Source organism: Heptranchias perlo, chromosome 4, assembly GCF_035084215.1.
Source record: "Heptranchias perlo isolate sHepPer1 chromosome 4, sHepPer1.hap1, whole genome shotgun sequence".
Classification (NCBI taxonomy): Eukaryota; Metazoa; Chordata; class Chondrichthyes; order Hexanchiformes; family Hexanchidae; genus Heptranchias; species Heptranchias perlo.
In genome coordinates this window covers 60,827,236-60,852,834 of record NC_090328.1, presented here as the reverse complement: position 1 = coordinate 60,852,834, position 25,599 = coordinate 60,827,236, and the positions used below count along the sequence as shown (strand labels likewise).

The 25,599-nt window shown below is 40.6% G+C and overlaps 1 protein-coding gene across 6 annotated transcripts in view; it reads right to left on the bottom strand.

Moving 5' to 3' along the window:
• LOC137320967 (dmX-like protein 1) overlaps positions 1-25,599 on the bottom strand; it is a 209,858-nt gene that overhangs the window by 169,069 nt on the left and 15,190 nt on the right. For all 6 annotated transcript variants that reach the window (XM_067983005.1, XM_067983007.1, XM_067983008.1 and 3 more), the window contains exon 2: positions 8,359-8,484. In XM_067983005.1, the coding sequence (XP_067839106.1) occupies positions 8,359-8,484 (126 nt within the window). The remainder of the gene's footprint in view (positions 1-8,358; positions 8,485-25,599) is intronic.

The window sequence follows — 25,599 nt, the reverse complement described above, 5'->3', positions numbered from 1 at the left end:
TTGCCTGCCAATCTTTGATTCTATTTTACCCGGGCCAGATCTATTCTCATCCCAATGAAACTGGCCCTCCTCCAATTGAGTATTTTTACTTTAGAGTGGTCCATGTCCTTTTCCATAGCTTGATACTATGATCGCTGCTCCCGAAATGCTCTCCCACTGACACTTGCTCCACTTGGCTCTAGGGAATGAGGTGGGCCAAGTCCAGCAATGCCTCCTTCCTCGTTGGGCCAGAAACTTACTGGTTAAGAAAGTTATCCTGAACACATTTCAAAAATTCCTCCCCCTCTGATTATTGTTATCCCAGTCTATATTAGGATAGTTGAAGTCCCCTGTTATCATTACTCTATAGCTTTTGCACCTCTCTGTAATTTCCCTGCAAATTTGCTCCTTTATATCCTTCCCACTAGTTAGTGGTCTATAGAATACACCCAATAGTGGCACCTCTTGTATTTCTTAACTCTAACCAAATAGATTCTGTCCTTGACCCCTCCAGGACACCCTCTCTCTCCAGTACTGCAGTATTCTCCTTAATCAATACTGCTACCCCCCTCCTTTCTTTCCTGAAAACATTGTGTGCAGAAATATTCAGTGCCCAATCCTGCCCTTTTGAGAGCCAGGTCTCAGTTATTGCCACAACGTCGTATTCCCATGTGGCTATTTGCACCTGCAGCTTACCAACCTTGTTTACCATGCTTCGTGCGTTTACACACATGCACTGCAAACCAGTCTTAGACTTTTTTGTACTCTCTGTCTGATCCCACCTAATACTGTACTATTACTTGTTCTAGTGCTATCTTTCTCCCTGTATCCTTTGTGCCCCTTGTTTCTCCTTTCCACTGCTACAGCCTGGTGCCCACCCCTCTGCCAATTTAGTTTTAAACCTCCCCTCCCCCAACAGCACTAGTGAACCTCCCCACGAGGACACTGGTCCCAGTTGCGTTGAGGTGCAATCCGTCCGGCCTGTACAGGTCCCACGCTCCCCAGAACAGGTCCCAATGCCCCAGGAACCTAAAGCCTGCCCTCCTGCAACATCTCTCCAGCTACCCATTTCGAACTCTTTTTTCCACTCTTTCAGGAATTTCAAACTGACTGATTCCTTCTGAGAGTTTCAAACAGAACTGCTCTTTTTATAACCCAGAAAAGTGTTACTGGTACTTCTTGGATTTTGAAAATCTAATCACTCCAATTTAAAAAGGAATGATCAGTCATAGACAAACTGAACTAATCAAAGAGCATTGTTTAAAATTGAATGATTCCTATCTCCAGCCTGTAACTAATGACACTTACAACACTATTGGGTTTTGGATCCTGATCTGCAGTTGTTTTTTTTAATATACCGTTTAGGTCGGATGACTGGATTTAAAGGAATGCACACTGAGCCAAAAATAACTAATTTTTGTCAGAGCCGCTCAGATGCACTTGAGAGCATTCAAGACTTTCCATGCAACGGATATCGCCCAAATGGATAAATTGCTTCACAATTAGCATATCATGGTCTTCTAGCAGTTTGTCAGCAAGTCCCATATTCCTTAAAACAGATTTTTCTGTTTACTAAAGATTCAAAACTTCATTCAGGGCCTTACTTTCGTCCTCAAGATTCAGTGCAAACCAACACTAGTTAAATTGATTCTCTGGAAAGCTCAAAGCACATCTCATGGAAATCGTTGTTAAAGACATGGTCTCATTGATATTTTCCAACAACTTGCTGTTTATATGGTATGGTATCCACAACTCATCCAGAAGCTGATCACTTGTGGCATATTATGTGTGCTTAATTGGATACACAACTTCAGAGGGTACAAATGGCATGCCATATTAAATGGGCACTTGAGCTCTCTGGAATGCATGCTAAGCCTCACTTTGATGGTCATATTCATTAACAATCTCCTGACCCTACTTTCTACGGTAGTTAACTACTTGTCTGAGAAATGAAGGACAACTAAAATCAACAGAGGCAGATATAGACAGAACTGGACAAGTGATTCATTATATTTAGCACGAAGATGATTTAGTCAATAATCCTGTAGAGAAATTGACTGTTGTTACACACTTACCTCTACTCTATTAAGATTGCAATTGTGCTCCAGTTACAAATATTTCACCATGAAGTGGCAGTAATATTTGGTTTACACTGGTGCAAAGCTAATAGAAAACTTTGGCTCAAAAAAAGTCCTGCTTGCCACCACTGGCAAATTTAAGTGTTCACAACATTCCAAGATATTTAATCTTTTCTCATAACTCAGACCTTTAAGACTAGAGATCATCCTGTGGTTCTCCTATACACTGCCTCCAACACTTGAATGTCTGTTTTGTAGCTTAGTAACCAAAAACAGAAACGTCACAAAGTGCAGTCTGTCCAGAGCACTGTACAGTTTGATAATTATTTCCTCTAACTTGTACTTTACTGTTTTGACTGTGTAGTTCAACATTCTATTGGCTTTGTTGATTGCTGCTCAGCATTGGCTGGGCATGTTGAGCACTAAGTCTACTAGGACTCTCAATTCTTTTTCACTTTAGCAATTTCAACATCATGAATTGGAGAACATGTGCTGCCCATTTTTCATTCCTAAGTGCAGTACTTTACATTTGTCTATATTAAATTTAATTTGCTATTGTCTTGCCGATCTATATATTCTACCCAACCTCCTTAGATATCAATGCCCCTCCTAATTTGGTTTCTCAGTCCAAAGCAAATTAGAAATACTAGTGGCCCCCAATCAATTTGCGGGGCATCACACTCAGTACTTCACCCCACTCTCACCCTGACAGTACTCCTCTAACCAGTACTTGTTATTTTCTTCTGTTCTGGCAATTTTTTACCTAATTGCCTTTTGCATCGAACTTTGTCAAATGCCTTCTGGAAGTCTAGGTACAACACATCATAGGGCTTACCACAGTCCACTTGGGATGACACTTCCTCAAAGAAATCAAAGGGGTCAGTCAGGAAGATCTTCCTCATCTGAATCCATGTCGACTTCTGTTTACCAAGTTATTATTGTATAGCTAATTTCCAAGTTTACACCCAATAATCTATTCCATTATTTTACATGGGATTGAATTATGGCTTATGGGTCTGTAGTTGCCTTATTTGATTTGTCACCATTTTTGAACATAAACACATTAGCCATTTTCTGATCGACAAGTACCTGCCTCGTGTCTAGTAACTCCTTCAATGATGGTCAATGCCCCGTGAATCTCCTCCTTAGTCTCCTTTAGCACTTTGGGATAAATACCAACTATCCCTGGGCATTTATTGTTTTTGAGCCCGTTTGGCTGTCCAGGACTTCCATCTCATTTTTATCGGTTATTAATTTTGGCTAGGGAGGGCATGTTGTTCGTGCCTTCCCTTGTGAGTACTTGGCGGAGGGTCACTCAGAACGATTACCATCTTATATTCATCTTCTAGTGTTTCAAGCCCATTCGCATTTTTTATGATTTTAACTTCTTCTCTGACTGCCCTCTTCTGTTGAAATACTGGAAGAACTGTATGTTATATTTTGAGTCTGCAGATATGCTTTTTTCTAGGTCTCTTTGCCCTTCTGATCATCTTTTTAAACTCATGTAAACCCTACATCCATCCGGTGATACAATACTGTAGCCTTGTACGGCAGGATGCAATACAAAATACACCTCTTGCGCCTTAACTTTCATATATTAAAGCCCTGCAGACCAGATGTGATAAGGGTGGCCTACTCTGTCAGAATCCACCCTCTAACATTCAGAGAAGCTGGCAATTTTGTATTATCTCTCAGTGCCTAGCCCCCATGAATAAAACATGGCAATAAATGTATGTTTTTAAAAATTTGTTCAAGGGATGTGGAAAATGCTGCATTTGCTGCAAATTCCTAGTTGCTAAGAGGCTGGCCTTCTTTTTGAACCACTGCAGTCTTTGTGCTGATGTTGCTCTCAATAGAGTTGGGTAGCGATTCTAGGATTTTGACCCAGTGCCAATGAAGGAATAGCAATACATAGGAGATGGAATACTGCACGAATTGCAGGAAACTTCGATCTAATGTTGTTCCCATGATATTGCTATTCTCATCCTTGTTGGTGTTAGGGGTCATGGGGTTAAGAGGTATCGCTGCAATAAGCTTGGCAATAGGTTGCAGTGAATCTTATAGACAGTACATACTGCAGCCACAGTATGCTAGTGGTAAAGGCACCAATCAAGCGACTGCTCTGTCCTGGTTGCTGTTAAGCTTCTTCAGTGCTGTCGTGTCTGTGACCACCCAGGCAAGTGATGGATATTTCTTCACAATCCTGATTTGAGCCTTGTAGATAGTGGAGAAGCTTGGAGGAGTTAGGACATGAGATAGGCGTTCGGAGTACCCAGCTTCTGCTCTGCCCTTGAAGTCACAGCACTCATATGGCTGGCCCAGTTAAGCTTCTGGGCAATGATGACCCAAGATGTTAAATGTGAAAGACGACAACAAATAAAATCAATGTTGACATTCACATAAAAAGTCAGAAAGACGTTTTTTTCAACTTCAAGCCTGGAAAGAGATCAATCACAAAGGAAATGCCTTGCTATAAGAGACTGTTGATAGGAATAATGGAGTGCATGGAATTCAATTAATTAAATAAAATCTGGAATAAAAAAACTAGTATCAGTAATGGTGGCCATAAAACTACCGGATTGTCGTAAAAACCATCTGGACCTCATGCATCAGGTCAAATATGGGCGAGGAAACCTTCAGCTGATTACCACCTACCGCCCTCCCTCAGCTGATGAATCAGTCCTCCTCCATGTTGAGCACCACTTGGAGGAAACACTGAGGGTACCAAGGGCACAGAATGTACTCTGGATGGGGGACTTCAATGTCCATCACCAAGAGTGGCTTGGTAGCACCACTACTGACCGAGCCCTGAAGGACATATCTGCCAAACTGGGCTTGCAGCAGGTGGTGAGCGAACCAACACGAGGGAAAAACCTACTTGACCTCGTCCTCACCAATCTACCTGTCACAGATGCATCAGTCCATGACAGTATGGATAGGAGGGACCACCGCACAGTCCTTGTGGAGATGAAGTTCTGTCTTCACACTGAGGGCACCATCCAATGTGTTGTGTGGCACTACCATCGTGCTTAATGGGATAGATTCAGAACAGATCTAACAGCTTAAAACTGGGCATCCATGAGGCGCTGTGGGCCATCAGCAGCAGTATTGTATCCCAGCACAATCTGTAACCTCATGGCCCGGCATATTCCTCACTCTACCATTACCAACAAGCCAGGGGATCAACCCTGGTTCAATGAGGAGTGTAGAAGAGCACGCCAGGAGCAGCACCAGGCATACCTAAAAATGAGGTGCCAACCTGGTGAATCTACAACAGAGAACTACATGCATGCTAAACAGCAGAAGCAACATGCTATTGACAGAGCTAAGCGATTCCATAACCAACAGATCAGATCAAAGCTCTGCAGTCCTGCCACATCCAGTTGTGAATGGTGGTGGGCAATTAAACAACTAACGGGAGGAGGAGGCTCTGTTTACCATCCCCATCCTTAACGATGGCGGAGTCCAGCACGTGAGTGCAAAAGACAAGGCTGAAGCGTTTGCAACCACCTTCAGCCAGAAGTGCCGAGTGGATGATCCATCTTGGCCTCTTCCCGATATCCCCACCATCACAGAAGCCAGTCTTCAGCCAATTCGATTCACTCCATGTGATATCAAGAAACGGCTGAATGCACTGGATACAGCAAAGGCTATGGGCCCTGACAACATCCCGGCTGTAGTGCTGAAGGCTTGTGCTACAGAACCAGCCACGCCTCTAGCCAAGCTGTTCCAGTACAGCTACAACACTGGCATCTACCCGACAATGTGGAAAATTGCCCAGGTATGTACTGCCACAAAAAGCAGGACAAATCCAATCCGGCCAATTACCGCCCCATCAGTCTACTCTCAATCATCAGCAAGGTGACAGAAGGTGTCATCAACAGTGCTATCAAGTGGCACTTACTCACCAATGCTCAGGACCACTCGGCCCCAACCCTCATTACAGCCTTGGTCCCAACGTGGACAAAAGAGCTTAATTCCAGAGGTGAGGCGAGAGTGACTGCCCTTAACATCAAGGCAGCAATTGACAGAGTATGGCACCAAGGAGCCCCAGTAAAATTGAAGTCAATGGGAATCACTGGAAAATTCTCCAGTCTCTGGAGTCATACCTAGCACAAAGGAAGATGGTGGTGGTTGTTGGAGGCCAATCGTCTCACTGCAGGAGATCCTCAGGGCAGCATCCTAGGCCTAACTATCTTCACCTGTTTCATCAATGAACTTCCCTCCATCATAAGGTCAGAAATGGGTATGTTTGCTGATGACTGTACAGTGTTCAGTTCCATTCGAAACCCCTCAGATAATGAAGCAGTCCGTGCCCACATGCAGTAAGACTGGGACAACATCCAGACTTGGGCTGATAAGTGGCAAGTAACATTCGCACCAGACAAGTGCCAGGCAATGACCATCTCCAACAAGAGAGAGTCTAACCACCTCCCCTTGACATTCAACGACATTACCATCACCAAATCCCCAATTATCAACATCCTGGGGATCATCACTGGCCAGAAACTTAACTGGAGCAGCCACATAAATTCTGTGGCTGGGTATTCTGCAGCGAGTGACTCACCTCCTGACCCCCCCCCCCCCCACCCCCCACAATGCCTTTCCACCATCTACAAGGCACAAGTCAGGAGTGTGATGGAATACTCTCCACTTGCCTGGATGAGTGCAGCTCCAACAACACTCAAGAAGCTCGACACCATCCAGGACAAAGCAGCCCGCTTGAATGGCACCCCATCCACCACCCTAAACATTCACTCCCTTCACCACTGGTGCACCGTGGCTGCAGTGTGCACCATCTACAGGATGCACTGCAGCAACTCGCCAAGGCTTCTTCGACAGCACCTCCCAAACCCGCGACCTCTACCACCTAGAAGGACAAGGGCAGCAGGCACGTGGGAACAACATCACCTGCATGTTCCCCTCCCAGTCACACACCATCCTGACTTGGAAATATATCGCTGTTCTTTCATCGTCGCTGGGTCAAAATCCTGGAACTCCCTACATAACAGCACTGTGGGAGAACCTTCACCACACGGACTGCAGCAGTTCAAGGCAGCGGCTCACCACCACCTTCTCAAGGGCAATTAGGGGTGGGCAACCCCCACATCCCATGAACAAATTAAAAAAAATTGGAGGCAATCTTGTGACATGGGTTGGGAAATGGTTAGCAGGTAGGTGAGATGGGGTAATGGGTATGTACTCTAATTGGCAGGATGTGACAAGTGGTGTCCCCCAAGGATCAGTACTGGGGCCTCAGCAGTTGCAAAGGGGCAACGATAGATTAAGTGAGTGGGCAATACTGTGGCAGATGGAGTTCAATGTAGGAAAGCGTGAGGTCATCCACGTTGGACCTAAGAAAGATAGATCAGAGTATTTTCTAAATGGTGAGAAGATAGGAAATGTGGATGAGCAGAGAGATTTAGGGGTCCAAGTGTAGAAATCATTAAAAGCTCATGGACAACTACAAAAAATAATTACGAAGGCTAATGGACTATTGGTTTCATCTCAAGGGGGATGGAATAAAAAGGGGCAGAAGGTATGTTACAGCTGTATAGAGCTCTGGTTAGCCCTAATCTGGTGTACTGCATTCAGTTCTCGGCACCGCACCTCAGGAAAGATATACTGGCCTTGAAGGGGGTGCCGTGCAGATTCACCAGAATGATACCGGGGCTAAAAGAGTTAAATTATGAGGACAGGTTGCATAGACTATGCTTGTATTCCCTACAGTATAGAAGATTAATGGATAATTTAATTGAAGTGTTTAAGATGATTAAAGGATTTGGTAGGGTTGATAGAAAGCAACTATATCCTCTGGTGGGGGAGTCCAGAACAAGGGGGCATAACCTTAAAATTAGAGCTAGGCCGTTCAGGACCCATGTCTTCACACAAAGGGTAGTAGAAATCTGGAACTTTCTTCCCCTAAAAAGCTGTTGCGGCTAGGTCAATTGAAAATTCCAAAACTGAGATTGATAGATTTTTGTTGGGCAAGAGTATTAACAGATATGAAACCAAGGCTGGAAAATGGAGTTAAGATAGAGATTAGATATAATCTAATTAAATGGTGGAAGAGGCTCATGGGCTGAATAGCCTCCTCCTGTGCTTATGTACGGTGAAATTTATGCATATTGCAAGCCATGACGCAGCTCCAGTACATAAGTAGTTAATGAAACAGCAACTATAGACAGTCCAAAACTTACCACCAGGGTTTAGTGTGAGCTCCACTGATAGTCAACCGATGATGGCATGTTGCAAAGCACCATATGGAGCATCTGAAGTACTTAGAAGCAATTTCACATACCTTTCCCTGCTGCATGGAGCAATCAACACATCCAACTTGGATATTTCCATGTTTGGCCCCAGGAATAATTTGATGTCTTTCAAAATCGCTGGCTAAAATAACAATGTCACATCCTGAAGCATAGGCCTGGTAAGACATTAAAAGAAATGGTTAGTAAATAACAACAAAATCAATTGAACAACAAGTTGAAAATACTGTTTCCATGTATTATTTCTACAATATGAATTCAAATTCTGATGTATCTACAAGTACTATAATTTGATTGATCTTCAACTTTGAAGACTTGTGTTTATTTGGCACCTTACCATGTCTCAAACATCTCAAAGGATGTTACACACAATAAGTTACTTTGCTGTTCACTGTTACATAGACAAACAATAATCCTTACGAGTGCAGCTGTGACATTCCAGTATGATACGTTCCAACACGTGGTACCACAACTGCATAGCCAGTAGGTTTGACCTCCCCTCTCAACTGAATATGCTACTGTCGGTTCATCAAACCAAAACACAGTTCCAATAGAAGTTTAGCTTTGGTATATTAAACTAAAACTTTAAAATGTTTTACAAATCTCATTTCAACTTCAATTAATTTGCAAATCTATTTTTTTTTTAAAGTGCCAAGTTAGCCATTAAGCAGAAGCTGAGGCAACATTTTCTTTTGTAGATTAAGATGGTTACTTTGAAAATATACTGATTTTGAACATCAGTAATTTATTCTGGTGAACAGATAGAAGAATGTTTGCCTGCTAAAATAATGTACTCAATTTCTGCAGAGAACTTTCCAAAATCAAGAAATATCAAGCAACCTAAATGAGGGCTGGAGCAAGACCTTTAAGGGCAGACAGGATCAGCTGGGGTGTCACTCAGGAGCTTCAGGGACCAGAGAACATATTTTGCAAAAGGGGACAGGAAAGAAGTCACAGGGGTTGCAGTTATAATCCATCAACTAGTTTAGTGCTGACAAGTGAAGTAATGATTTTCTAATAAAATACACAAATTGATAGTGTCAAAAACAGTACAATACCTTACAAAAATTGAGTCAGTCCAAAATATCTGGAGTAAGAAAACTTAAAATTTGCCCGCAAGTGAAAGTTACCCTTTTGCAATAGTAAACCTACGCTTTGGAGGCAAGTTTAACAAAATGCAGAGTTTAAAAAGGAGAACAAAACAGATTTTGATCCTGAATCACTAATAGGATTTTAAGAAAATGTGGAGAGAAATGTTTTAAGAATGCTGAGAGTTTACATGTGCAGATTTCTTCCCTCTTACTGTCTTGCAGTTTTATCGTTTTAACATGGTGAGATGGTCCAATTTAAGGAAAGGATCATTACACTGCTAATGCTGTTGAGGAATGGTAAATAATGTAGACTATGAATTCTATTCAGTTGTCTAGTGCTGCTTCTTCACCATTTAATAAAAGGTCAAATGGGAAGTGTGATATTTTCTAGCTCTAATTATCTGCCCTTTACACAGGTCTGAGTCCCAGCTGAGCATGTAACCACCAATTCTTTTGGCTTTAAAAGGATAATTATTTTCATCCTATGAAATAAAAATCTCTTCAATACCATCTTTGTTACAGAAAAAAATCTTTATAAATCCTTTCTATATTCAAATGTCTGGTAGACAGTCACATGCAGATCATAATTCTTCCCTGGGGAAAACAAATCCCAAATTTGGAGGGAACAGCCTCTGTTTTAATTTCAGTTCCTAAGTATGTCGCAGTCATTCAATACGACTGCAACTGAATTAGGGAAATCTCAATAACTAAATCTTGACACATCTTTAGCTTGATTTTACTAAATTCAGATTTACAAACTGGTTGGTCTCCTTAAAGTTCCTTTTCTTAAAAAGTTATTGGTTACAGACCATTGTATCAATACAACCAACTGTTCCAAGTAAAGAATAACTATAAAATTACATTGAATTTACAGCACAGAAACAGGCCATTCGGCCCAACTGGTCTTCGCCAGTGTTAATGGTCCATATGAGGCTCCTCCTACTAACCTTATCAGCATATCCTTCTATTCCTTTCTCCCTCATGTACTATCTAGCTTGTTATAAACTGGATAGCCTGGTGGTGAGGGATAGAATACTAGAGCCTGGACTTCAGTTGCTTCCAAGCCTTTATTCACAGAGCTCCACATTACACGCGCTCTCATGTAGGGATACAAGCGAGTCCCCAATTGATAAACACCACCTGAATACAATTCAAACTAATTGATATAAATCACATGGATACAAGTAACATAGCTTCCCCTTAAATGCATCTATGCTGTTCACCTCAACTACTCCATGTGGTAGCAAGCTCCACATTCTAACCACTCTCTGGGTAAAGACGTTTCTCCTGAATTCTTTATTGGATTTATTAGTGACTGTCTTATATTTATGATCCGTAGTTTTGGACTATCCCTCAAGTGGAAACATCTTCTCTACCTCTACCGTATCAAACCTCTTCATAATTTTGAAGAACTCTATTAGGTCGCCCTTCAGCCTTCTATATCCTAGGGAAAACAGCCGTAGCCTGTTCAGTTTTTCTGATAGTTATAACCTCTCAATTCTGGTATAAATCTTGTAAATCTTTTTTGCAGCTTCTTCAGTGCCTCCATATCCTTATTGTAATATGGAGACCAGGACTGTGCACAGTATTGTGGTCTGACCAAGGTTCTATATAAGTTTAACATAACTTCCGTCTTTGAATTCTATTCCTCTAGAAATGAACCCCAGTGCTTTGTTTGCATTTTTATGGCCCTGTTAAATCGTGTTGCTACATTTAATGATTTGTGAATCTGAACCCCTAGATTGGTTTGCTCCTCTACCCCATTTAGATTCTCATTTTCCAAGGAGTATGTGGCCTCCTTATTCCTCCTACCAAAATGTACCACCTCACACTTATATACTGAAATTCATCTTATCTATATTGAAATACAGGGTTACATTCTTATGCCGGGTTACATTCTTATGCCTATATACATGCCAGTTAATTTACATTAGTTTATCATATCTGTGGGACTCTTCTATGGTGCCATGCAATCATCCACATCAAAAGAACCTAACCACACTGGTGCACCCACTCCTTCGAAAAGATTCAATATATGGTGGACTCCATAAATAAGATAACAAGTGAAAAGTTTTAGGAGGGAAATAAACTAAGCAAACGCCATTTATCTGGACTAAGAACTTACAATTTCTTCATATTGTTATGCTCCATGCCATATCTCTCCCGTAAATAATTATTTTTTTTAAAACAGGTGTGGAGCCAGTGATTTCCAGCATTACTTGTTCTTTCACAGCACACTGAATGTAAACTATAGGTTATTTAGAAGGAAGCACTCAATTTAAAGTCAGACATGAAGATGACCCTTTGGGTCATTGCTAAAAAAGTCAATACTGGCTGGGAACTCATTAACCTAAGCTGAACATGCTACATTTAATTTAGACCTGCATTTTTCAGGTGTAACAATGTTCATTGTATTGAAATCAAGACTCTCTCTCAAACCCATTCTTTCTCAGGATCTCAAAAGTTATCAAATTCCTTCCCTTCCTCCAACAATCTACAGCAGGGGTCTTCACAGTCTATTTCCAGAACTCAGGGCCAATTATATGCATAGCACACGACTTTGAGGTGTGAGGTAACATGAACACAGATCTGATAATCAGCCAAATTTTGTCCTGCCCATAGAGATCTTTTGCTTTTGGCTGATCACTCATTGCTCACCATCACTTATCAGTGAAAGTGAGTGATAATTGACCATGTTAAACTAGCCAGAAACCAAAGGGCTCCACAGACATGACAAAAGTTGACTAGTTACCTTTCAACAGAGCGTAGTGGAAAGTTCTGTTAAAATTACTGATCTGATTTCCTGCAATAACATTAAAATGAGAACATTTGAAACAACATTGTTAGAGTTTGTATCAGATGTGTTAGTTCATTTTTATGCAAAACCAATTAGAAAATATGATTCATTTGTGCTGTTCTTAAGTTTGTATACATTTTTAGGATGAAAAGAACACAATGGTTAAAGTAATAACTAACAGAAATGGATCACTAAATGCAGGTTGACTCTTAACTGGCCTTGCAAGCCACTCAAACCACTATCAGAGCAACTGGGGGTGGGCAATAAATGCCAGCCTTGCCAGTGATGTCCACATTCCAGGAATGACAATGCTAGCTAATTTTTTCATCAACTGTAGCGCTCCAGCTGAAATCTGCTAATGCAGAGACCAGGAATCGAACCATAAACCTTTCTATACCACACTATACAATGCATTTAACTAATGAGCTACTGGGAAAACCTCCTGAAAAGATTCTATGAAAGCAAATTCCTTTACTGGGCATGGTGTGGAAAAATTAAGTCTTTGTTAAGTTAAGCACCAGTTGCCATTTCTTTACCAGAATTAAAATGATACAAGCAATGAATGTGGAATGGCTGAATAGCTAGAGGGCATTCATTAAAGTATTTACAGTTTAGAAAAATACCTTTGAACAGATCTGCAAGTATATCTGTATTTCAGAATACAGTCCTGGTTCAAGTAATAATTTCTTTGAAACAATAATGAAATGCTGTTTCTCTAAAGTTGACACGACACAGACAAGCAGTTGATACATCTAAATTTTTTTTTAGTGTTGAGAATGGGTTACAACTGGAATTATGAATGACTGGTATAATTATCTGCAGTCAAAATACAACCTCTAATGAATGGCTAAGTATGATATTTAGAATAAAAAGGAATGTAAGCTTCACTGTACACATTTCAGAATGATCAATATCCCTAAACCTCTCTGCCTCTCTCTCCTCCTTTAAGGCGCTTCTTAAAACCTGCCTGTTTGATCAAGCTTTTGGCCACCTGTCCGAATGTCTCCTTTGGCTTGGTGTCAATTTTTTTTGTCAGATTACGCTCCTGTGAAGTGCCGCGGGACCTTTTACTACGTTAAAGGCGTTATATAAATGCAAATCGTTGTTGTATACTATTGTGAACATAGTCAGTAATATGAATTATTTTGTAACAAAATCTACACGTTTGGTACATCTAATAGGAATGTTTACAATTACAAAAGAGTCTGAGTATAAATAATGAAAGATTATTTCCACTGGTTTATTAGTAACAAGGGAAATTAATTTCGGCTTAGTGATAGAGGCATAAAGAACTGCAATTTTTCTTCTCACAAAGGGTCATAAAAATATGGGCAACTGGAATTTCCCTGGGGGGGGGGGGTTCTTCCGATCTCCCACTGTAACTTTGGCAGGGGAAATCGGTGAAATTCCCGTAGAAACAGTGTAAATGAATGTTTACAACGTTTCTGCAAGATTCCTGAAGTTACGAGAGATCAAGAGATCGCTGGAAATTTTACCTCAGAATATATCCCTACAAATGGCTACTGAAGCTGAGTCAACATTACATTTCACAAAGAATTAGAAAAGGGGAATGGGATTAGAATAATACAGTCAGATATGGAACAAGCTCTGGCACAAGCAGGGGAACCTGAGAGGGGAGTCAGAAGGGAGTAAAGTTGAGAGCGGCGAGAGGGGAAGACCCAGGGGAAATTTACAATACAAATAGTACAAACAGTTGTTCAAGAACAAGTGAAAGGGAAAAGCGTAGAGCAGCAGAAAGAAAGTGTACTTTAGACACTACAGATGAAGTGAAAACTAGAAGGTGTAAGGCGATTAACCCGGCATCAAAGCTGAAGGTCAGGCTAGGGTGTGTGGCCCAACTAAGAGTTCTATATACAAATGCACGGAGTATAAAGAATAAATTAAATGAACTACAGGTTCAAATTCAAATTGGAGGGTATGACATGATAGCTATCACTGAGACATGGCTGCAGGATGGTCAGGATTGGGAACTAAATATACCGGGTTATAAGGTCTACAGGAGAGATAGGGAACATGGAAGAGGGGGAGGAGTAGCCTTAGTGATTAGAGATGAAATCACTTCAATGATAAAGGAGGATACAACGAGAGGTAAGCAGCCAACAGAGACCTTATGGGTTGAATTGAGAAATAGGAAAGGATCTAAGACTATAGTGGGAGTTGTGTATCAGACCCCTGGCAGCAGCTCAAGTGCTAGATTGTATAAATGCAGAGAATAGACAAGCGTGTAAGAAAGGCATAGTGGTCTTAATGGGGGACTTTAACCTTCACATAGATTGGGGAAAGCAGACTGGCAACTGTCAGAAAGGTAGTGAATTTCTTGAGTGTGTCCGGGATAGTTTTCTACAGCAGTATGTCCTAGAGGCAACAAGGGGGCAAGCCATACTAGATTTAGTAATGAGTAATGAACCAGATTTAGTTAACGGCTTAACTGTACGCGAACATCTATCCAATAGCGATCATAACATGATTGAGTTCAATGTAGTGTTTGAAAGGGAAAAAAGTGAGTCAGCTGCTAAGATTCTAGACTTGGGTAAGGCCGACTTCAATGGGATGAGACAGACTGTCCACAGTAAACTGGGCAAATCTGTTAATGGGTAAAACGACTGATGATCAGTGGGAAATGTTTAAAGAAACATTGAACGTGATGCAGAATCGGTTTATACCCCTGAGGGGCAAGAACTCTACATGCCAAAAAAAAAGTAATGGACAACTAAAGAGGTAAGGGACAGTATAAGACATAAGGAAAGGGCATACAAAAAGGCAAAAAATGGCACAGATCCTGGCGAATGGGAAAGATACAAAGATCAACAAATGGTCACAAAAAAGATAGTAAGGGCTACAAAAAGAGTATGAAAAGAAACTTGCAAGGGATATCAAAAACAATACGAAGAACTTTTATAGTTACATTAGGAAAAAGAGGGTGGGGTCAGGAGCAGTGTTGGCCCCTTAAAAGCTGAAAGTGGGGATATTGTCATTGACAATGGGGAAATGGCAGACACGTTGAACAATTACTTTGCGTCAATATTTACAGTTGAAAAAGAGGATAGCATGCCCGAAATCCCAAGAAAACTTATATTGAATCGGGGACAGGGACTCGATAAAATTAATATAAGTAAAGCAACAGTAATGAAGAAAATAATAGCACTAAAGAGTCACAAATCCCCAGGACCAGATGGTTTCCATCCCAGGGTTTTAAAGGAAGTGGGTGAGCACATTGCAGATGCCCTAACTATAATCTTTCAACGTTCTCTAGATTCAGGAACTGTCCCTCTGGATTGGGAAATTGCACGTCACTCCGCTTTTTAAGAAAAGGAGCGAGAGAGGGAAACCAGGGAATTACAGACCAGTTAGCCTAACATCTGTTGTGGGGAAAATGCTAGAGTCTATAATTAAGGATAGGGTGACTGAACACCGAGAATTTTCAGTTAATCAGAGAGAGCCAGCATGGATTTGTGAAAGGTAGGTTGTGCCTGACAAATCTGATTAAATTTTTTGAAGAGGTGACTAAAGTCGTGGACAGGGGAATGTCAATGGATGTTATTTATATGGACTTCCAGAAGGCATATGATAAGGTCCCACATAAGAGACTGTTAGCTAAGATGGAAGCCCATGGAATCAAGGGAAAAGTACAGACTTGGTTAGGAAGTTGGCTGAGCGAAAGGAGACAGAGAGTAGGGATAATGGGAAGGTACTCACATTGGCAGGATGTGACTAGTGGAGTCCCGCAGGGATCTGTCTTGGGGCCTCAATTATTCACAATATTTGTTAACGACTTAGATGAAGGCATAGAAAGTCTCATATCTAGGTTTGCCGATGACACAAAGATTGGTGGCATTGTAAGCAGTGTAGATGAAAACAAAATTACAAAGCGATATTGATAGATTAGGTGAATGGGTAAAACTGTGGCAAATGGAATTCAATGTAGACAAATGTGAGGTCATCTACTTTGAATCAAAAAAGGATAGAACAGGGTACTTTCTAAATGGTAAAAAGTTAAAAACAGTGGATGTCCAAAGGAACTTAGGGTTTCAGGTACATAGATCATTGAAGTGTCATGAACAGGTGCAGAAAATAATCAATAAGGCAAATGGAATGCTGGCCTTTATATCTAGAGGACTGGAGTACAAGGGGGCAGAAGTTATGCTGCAGCTATACAAAACCCTTGTTCGACCGCACCTGGAGTACTGTGAGCAGTTCTGGGCACCGCACCTTCGGAAGGACATATTGGCCTTGGAGGGAGCGCAGCGTAGGTTTACTAGAATGATACCCGGACTTCAAGAGTTAAGTTACGAGGAGAGATTACACAAATTGGGGTGATATTCTCTGGAGTTTAGAAGGTTAAGGGGTAATCTGATCGAAGTTTATAAGATATTAAGGGGAACGGATAGGGTGGATAGAGAGAAACTATTTCTGCTGGTTGGGGATTCTAGGAGTAGGGGGCACAGTCTAAAAATTAGAGCCAGATCTTTCAGGAGTGAGATTAGAAAACATTTCTACACACAAATGGTGGTAGAAGTTTGGAACTCTCTTCAGCAAACGGCAATTGATACTAGCTCAATTGCTAAATTTAAATCTGAGATAGATAGCTTTTTGGCAAAGGTATTAAGGGATATGGGCCAAAGTCAGGTATATGGAGTTAGATCACAGATCAGCCATGATCTTATCAAATGGCGGAGCAGGCACGAGGGGCTGAATGGCCCACTCCTGTTCCTATGAGGAAGATGAGTAAAATAACATCTTTCTGTACTGAAATTTCTATGATTTCCTGTCCCTTCCACCCAGTCGAACAGCTGTCTGACACTCGCCATCTTGGCTAACAGATGAAGAATGGTCACTACATCCAGACTTATGACATTACTTGTGCTGCCAAAAAAGGAGTAACTCAGAGTGCTCTCATTTACCTGTGCAACTGTGAACATCCACTCACTGAAGTATAATTTATCAGACAGCCTTCTATAGCGCCTATTCATTTTCAGTGGGTTGAAAGACGGAATGACGAAAAAGATGACAGCGGACTTTGGAATAACATAAAATTGAATAAAAGGCCACAGAGTAAATCGTACAGCCTATCATTTCAAATGATTAAGTAGAATAGAGTTGAAGTCCTGCAGAATTTCTGAACCCCACATATGAAGCTAAACCTTACAATAAATATCTACACTTTTACCACTATGTGTCAAATTTAGTCAGTTTGCATCTTATAAATAAGATTTCTGTGGTCCCAGGAGCAGAGATTTGATACTCTGTGTTCCATTGAGTATCTTTTATCTATGTCTAGATGACCTATACATACTACACCTCCAAGCCAACATGGTGGGTTTCACCCCAACTTTTATTTGGCTAATAAACCAGCTTTCTTTGGTGTCCTTGCCTTTTCTGGGTAGAGAAAAACTGGTGAGCTTTAAAATAATCTTCCTGATTTGTTTTGGACTATTTATAGTGAAGCTGTGCTCCACTGATCTTTAAACAGAACTGTCTGGAATCTGATAACATGGATATATGAATACAAATGTTGGGAAATCCCATTCATTTTGAAGTTCCCAATTACAACTTTGCTAAAACCAATTCTGAAAAATATAATTGTTCCAAACTTTTCTCAATAGCTAAGACACTGCACAGAATACACAGTATAGAATCATAGAATGGTTACAGCACAGAAGGCCATTCAGCCCACCGAGCCCATGCCAGCTCTTTTTAAGAGCACGAAGCCAGGAATGAAGCAAAATGACAACTTTCATCATGAGATCAGCTAATAGTAACTGAATTAAAGAGTTCTCTTACCACAAATTGATCGAGGCTAATACTGGAACAAGTGGATGACGTCTTATATTTGTTTGGTAAACTGACAGTCTGAAACATTATATACATAAAATATCTCCACTGTACTGCTGTAAATACTGTACCCCATGGTGACCTATTGAAATGTATACTACCTCATAGGTGTCCAAACTTGAGTTGTGTCACAGTAGCATGTAAAGCAATTTATTTAAATGATTCCCTCTACTGAGTCAAGTTTACAAATCAAATGTTCATGAAAAAATTTTGATTCAATATTGTGGCAACTGTAAACTTGACTTAAGGTAACAATTTTCTGAACAGAATTATAATACATCCAAATTCTATTGTTCTGTTTAATAATTCAATTAATAAAATGTGATTTATTAGAATATATTTTATACAGCCAGCTCTCGTATTTTCTATCTCAGTGAGGAACTTGAACCATAATCAATTTTAAATTAGGCTCACTGTTCAAATTAGCATACGTGTATGGGATGCTTCAAATCCATTTCCTCTGGCTGGAAGAGAAACTACTCAGTTGGAGAATATTGCACTCCCACGTGGTTGAACACTTCCTGCACAAAACTGATTGATGTACAATTAAATCAAATAATGATAATAACAGGGACTATGACAAACATCGAATAGCTACTAGTTCTCTCAAATATATGGCTTCCTAACATCAGGCGTCATATTGCAGCAAAAAACCTCTCAGAAAATCCAGATGTTGTCACAACTGCCATTTTTCAAAGATATTTTAGAGGATCCTTGCTGCCGATTCATCAGCAGACGACCAATCTGGACTATGCTACCAACCATATTCACGGCAGACACTACCTCATTATGGTGAGCAGAATGGGGACAGGCTGCTCTCTTTGTAAGAAGCTCTTCCTCTTCACCCAGTCTGATGAGACACTGTCTGGCTTCGAGCTGCCATGTCATCTCTACTGCAAACTGAAATGTTTTAGATATGAGTTGGTATGGTGTGGGGCAAATGACCATACCCGGGCACTCAGGAACAGCCCTCTGTGTAGCTGAGGATGCTGCATATCTACTTAATAGCTGCTCATTAAGTGCTGGGCTACAAAGAGGAATTTCCAGACTCGACAATGCTGGCCCCAAGACTACTGAAAGGCTAAAGAATGTTTGAGGTCTATCTCAGCCCTTGACACATTTGACTTTATTGTTCTGTTTATCTTTTAATAATTTGTATTTTGATTTTTTTTCTTCCAAATCTTTATTATACTAGTTGCGCATTCGCAAATAATTGGAACGGCACAGATCAGAAATGGTCCAGGTTCCATCTTGAGCAACTGCTTTCAGGAGGGGAAAAGAGATAATACTGGAAAAGGAGAGGGAGAACACTCGAGACCCTTGCTATTTCCCACATGCAAATCTCCAGTCTCATCTGTTGTGTCAGGAGGATGAGGGGAACATGTGGAGATTGCATATTTCCTCCAAAAATGGGCAGGGGAAAGAGAACTGAAAACAATGTGGCTCATCACCAAAAAAGCTAATGCTCATTAACATCTGGCACACACAGATAGGGGTCACGGAAACGGGACAAGGATAGGAATACTAGTTTCTCCTCCTGCCTCCAAGCCAGGGGAATCTACAGCCAATTATAAATTTCCCACTGGCAGCTCTGCTGACATTGGCTAACTACAACACCATTTACCCACTTAGCCTCTAAGAGAGCTTACCACATATACACTTTAGGTAAAATATAAGGTCCTTCTATGGTCAATGCCATAGCTTAAAACAATTAAATAATTATGCCAGTACTGTTTAGTCTGGGTGGTTGGAGAGAGAAAAGAATGCCTTTCTAACTTGGCTGATTGGGCACTGCACATCAGAAAGGATATATTGGCCTTGAAGTGGGTGCTGTACAGATTCACCAGAATTATACTGGGGCTAAAAGGGTTAAATTATGAGGACAGGTTGCATAAACTAGGCTTTTATTCTCTTAAATATAGAAGATTAAGTGGTGATCTAGTTGAGGTGTCTAAGATGATGAAATGATTTAATAGAGTAGATAGAGAGAAATTATTTTCTCTGGTGGGGGAGTCCAGTACAAGGGGTCATAACCTTAAAATTAGAGCTAGGCCATTCAGGGGTGATGTCAGGAAGCACGCTTTCACACAAAGGGTACCCTCCATAAACTTGAGCTCATCCAAAACACTGCTGCCCGTATCCTAACTCACACTAAGTCCCATTCACCCATCACCCGTGTACTTACTGACCGACATTGGTTCCCAGTTCAGGAACATCTCAATTTCAAATCCCACCATGGCCTAGCCCCTCCCTATCTCTCTAACTTACTCCAGCCCTACAACCTTCAGAGATCTCTGCTTTCCTCCAATTCTTGCCTCTCGCGCATCCCTGATTTTAATCACTATCACTGGCGGCTGTACCTTCAGCTGCCTAGGCCCTAAGCGCTGGAATTCCCTCCCTAAACCCCTCTGCCTCTCTACCTCTCTCCTACTGTAAGACACTCCTTAAAACCTACCTCTTTGACCAAGCCTATCCTAATATCTCCTTATGTGGCTCGGTGTCAAATTTTCTTTGAAAATCGCTCCTTTGTTGAGCCACGGGAAGTTTTACTACATTAAAGGTTCCAATTTTCAATTGACCTAGCCTCAACAGCTTTTTGGGGAGAGAGTTCCAGATTTCCACAACAACAATGTACATTTACTACATAAATGTACATTGTTGTTGTGGAAATCTGGAACTCTCTCCCCAAAAAGCTGTTGAGGCTAGGTCAATTGAAAATTTCAAAACCGAGATTGACAGATTTTTATTAGGTAAGGGTATTAAGTGATATGGAACCAATGCGGGTATATTGAGTTGAGATACGGATCAGCCATGATCTAACTGAATGGCGGAACAGGCTAGAGGAGTTGAATGGCCTACACCTGATCCTATGTTAAAGAAAGAACGTGATTTGAACCCTTTGCATTAATTAACGTCCAAGTCAACAAAAAAGAAAATGTTGCAAACTCCCAATCACCTCCCGACAAAGCCTGTTCTTACAGCTTGCCTGAATGAGCCACTGAATTGGTACAAGACAACTACATGATCTCCATTCTTTGTATCTTATGTCAGTGACTGCTTACAAAAGGTCATTCTGGTTCACAATGTATGATGGTGGTAAACAACTTTTAGTAAGTATCACCATCCTGGCAAAATTAGTTTTATCTGGACTCATCTGGATTATACAAACTAGGGCAAACGATGCTCCTGTATTATTGACATTGGTAGAATATTGTACATCCATTCCTTCACTTATTACTGCAAGCCTAACAGGATATGCAGCACAAGTAATTTTTGCAGTGGAGATCAATTTCATATAATATAAGTGGGGTGTATTCACAATGTAGACCTCAATCCAAATAGAGGGAAGAGTTATCTACATTTTTTTTAGTTACTTTGTTTTAATTCTCATTCAGGATTTCCTCTGTTTTTATTAAAAAGTGCCCTAACCACTGTTATTAAGATTAAGACGACCAGCATGTTCCATTCCATTGGAAAGTACATGACTGGAGAAAACACAGAATCCACCTAACCAGCCACCAATTGTTATGCCCAAGATCAACAACTTGCATTTATTGGTTGACAACAGCAGCAAACCTTCACAGATTCAAGGAAAACAGACACCAAGCCAAAGGAAAATGAGAGATGACCAAAAGCTTGTCCAAAGGGATTGCTTTTAAGGAGGGTCTTAAAAAAAGAGGGAAGTGGAAGGTTTAGGGAGGAAATTCCAGGGAATGGGACTAGCCAGCTGAAGTCATGAGCACCAATGGTGGAGCAAAGGAATGGGAGAGGTACAAAATGGCCTTGCCTCAACCTATCTTACTGATCTCCTTTTGTTGTACATTCCTAAATGTATCTTTTAAACCACTATCAGACTTACTATTCACTCCAGCATTGGTTGTCACTCATTTAGCAAATACATTCCTGCCCTCTGGAACAATTCACTCTCATTTCCTGCCTCACTGTTTTCAAAACCCTGCTCTTCCACCATGCCTTCAGTTTCCCAGTCTAACTACTCCATTTTCCCTCCCCTCCACCACCCCCCCCCCCCCCAACAGAGCACTTGGAGGGCATTAATGGGATTGGACAAAGTCAGCATGGGTTTATGAAAGGGAAATCATGCTTAACAAATCTACTGGAGTTTTTTGAGGATGTAACTAGTAGAATAGATAGGGGCGAACCAGTGGATGTGGTGTACTTGGATTTTCAGAAGGCTTTTGATAAAGGTCCCACACAAGAGGTTAGTGTGCAAAATTAAAACACATGGATTGGGGGGAATATACTGGCATGGATTGAGAATTGGTTGACAGACAGGAAACAGAGAGTAGGAATAAACGGGTCTTTTTCCAGGTGGCAGACAGTGACTAATGGGGTACCGCAGGGATCAGTGCTTGGGCCCCAGCTATTCACAATATATATCAATGATTTGGATGAGGAAACTAAATGTAAATTTTCCAAATTTGCAGACAACACAAAGCTGGGGTGGAATGTGAGCTGTGAGGAGGATGCAAAGAGGCTCCAATGTGATTTAGACAAGTTGGGTGAGTGGGCAAGAACATGGCCGATGCAGTATAACGTGGATAAATGTGAGGTTATCCACTTTGGTTGTAAAAACAGAAAGACAGATTATTATCTGAATGGTGATAGATTGGGAAAAGGGGAGGTGCAACGATACCTGGGTGTCCTTGTACACCAGTCGCTGAAAGCGAGCATTCGGGTGCAACAAGCAGTTAGGAAGGCGAATGGTATGTTGGCCTTCATTGTATAATTCATTGTAAAAATTCAAAAAATATACATTTCATAACATAATTAATTTTCCCAGGAATCCCAGCACCCCTTTTCCAGTGATCCCAGATCGTACCCATTGTTCCTGGAAGCTCTCTGTTCAGTGTTTCCAGAACCCACCCCCAACTGCTCTCAGATCCCCTTCAAAATACTGTTACACGCTGAGACTTCAGCACAACACTAACATACCCTGAACCCCCTTCCCAAAGCTGGAAAAAATAATTGTTAATACAACTTGGAATAGCAATCCTGTTACAAAATCCAAAATCAAACACTAGGGGATCTACTAGCTTTATGAAAAGTAGGGCTTTTGCACGATCAACAGGAGTTGGATAACGTACGTGTCTTGTTGCTTGCATGCATGAACACACTTTGGTAAAAGGAGATCCCACTCTGTTTTGACAAAAGGGGAGCATACTGGCAAGGACCAGTTCAACCTCACCCTTTTGAGAAGGATCATCGTTTGAAGTAGATCCTATCACAAAAACACTTATTTTGACTTTTCCATGCTGCAAGGAAAGAGTGCACTTGGGTTGCATTCTGATTATGTTTTTTAGACAATATCCTTCTTCATAAGGAGGATAACTTCATTCATCCAATTGCAAGCTGGTGTCAACTATCACCCTAACTCTGCAGACTACACTTGGTAAGATATGAGCCATCATTTCTTACCTGGTCTTTTCACCATTTTGTATCAACACAATCACAATTTCCAGCTGACATTACAAACTACCTCTTGCCAGGAAGTTCCAGCTGTAGCAAGTTTAGTTTTACAAAATACTATGCTTCGAATATAACATTCCCACTCTCCCTAGATTTAATCCAGTATGACAAGTGTTCAATTGTTAACTTCAGAATGACTTGAACCGTATCATCTTTATACCAGAACTTCTAAGATAAATATAACACACAATAAAAAAGCTAAGATTCAAATGTAAGTAAATTTCCAGTAACTATCAAACATTAAATAATAGGTGAAATAAATTACAGTCACAAATGAACTCTTTGTTCCAGCCCACTTCAAATAAACCAGACATCATCTACTCTTCGTTGATTGCATTAAATTACACACTATGATGCATTTATATATAACTATTTTATAGATTTCAAATATTGTAACCAAAGTACTACAGGCCATCTAAAAATATTGTGCTACAGTAGCAATAACATTTCTTCAAAAGCAAAATACTGCAGATGCTGGAAATCTGAAATAAAAACAGAAAATGCTGGAAAAACTCTGCAAGTGAGGCAGGATCTGTGGAGAAGAAAACAAAGTTAATGTTTCAGGTCGAAGACCTTTGAGGCAAGCTGCCTCACTTGCTGAGATTCTCCAGCTGTTTTTATATTAGCTCTAACATTTTTGTTGTGCACTCTTACAATGCTAGAGAAATTGTGATGCTGAACAATCTTTTCATATGGGAACTGAAGTATAATTCCATAGTAATACAATAATACTTTACTGTCAAATTTGCTGATCCCAGCTATGATGCCCTTCAGGGACAAATAACCCAGTCGAATCACAATTTGGGGTCACAGATGAAGTCAGTTGCGTGAAGTAATGGAGAGCATCTGGCACCTGTGGAGCCTTATCCTAGTCATCCTGATGAGTCGTCCCCACCAGAAGAGGGAAAGAAAAGGGCGAACATTTGAAAGGTGCGAAGCAGGTAACAACCACATTTTTCTTAATCCTTTTGGTGACAACAAGCCACGGTATAAAGATGATAGTTTCACCTAAGAGTTAGTGACTCAAAGCTGCATTCCAGCAATAGGGCAGAGCAAATAAGACAGGTGTTCTCCAAAAAAAATGTTGGCCCCAATTCCTGGGAAGTGATGGTAAAACCACTCTACTGCCTTTAGAGGAAGGAGCTGGTAACTATTTTTCTACCACCCTTTTAATTCTCATGCTTCTAAAACTACCTTGTACTGTTTGGGCAGGGTTATATAAAAGTGATTTTACACAATTACTAATGTGAAATGTACAACCACATAAGAATTATTCCATGTAGATGCTCTACTCTACTAGGCACTTTCATATTTAGTCGATAAGATTCAAGTGTCAACTCTTTATTCCACATCAATTCATACAGCAAAGGTTCTACTAAAATGCCATGCCTGTTTTACACAGCTAAGCTCATCTGTTTTTCTAATTTGAATACGTATCAGACTTAGATGTCTGAAATTAAAAACATGGTAAAAATTGCACATTTACTCTGTTACCCTGGTAAAGCATGCCCGTAGTACACTCGTGCAAGCACACGCATGCTTAACAGCTGATTTTAAAAGCAGCAATCATGCTTAAGTAGACAATGAGATGCAAATTCTCTATAATGATTTTCTGTACTCTTGTACAACCCAGGCTATATCAAACATAACTTGATACAATCTGTATCTCATTATGAAGGACAAAGTATCATATAAACTATGCAAGATCAACTTCATTTAGAAATAGAATATAATTACATCTTTCATTTAAATGAAGTAGAAAGCACTAAACATGGAACACAAATATCTTAAATGAGCAAACATTTGGTAAAAAATTTTACATTTTGCCAGTATTGTGATGGAGCAGTTATACTGCATGTCTTGCACTCATGCAAAGTAGTTTTTACATCACAATACAGTAAGTTGAACAGAACAACTATGTTGAGATGGTGTCAAATTGGCAATTTTCTAGCAGTGTGAATCAAACAAAAAGGGGTCTGAGCCCACTTCAGAATATCCAGCTGGTAGCTTGTTTTCTAGGGTCAAAGAGTTCCAGATAGGCTTTC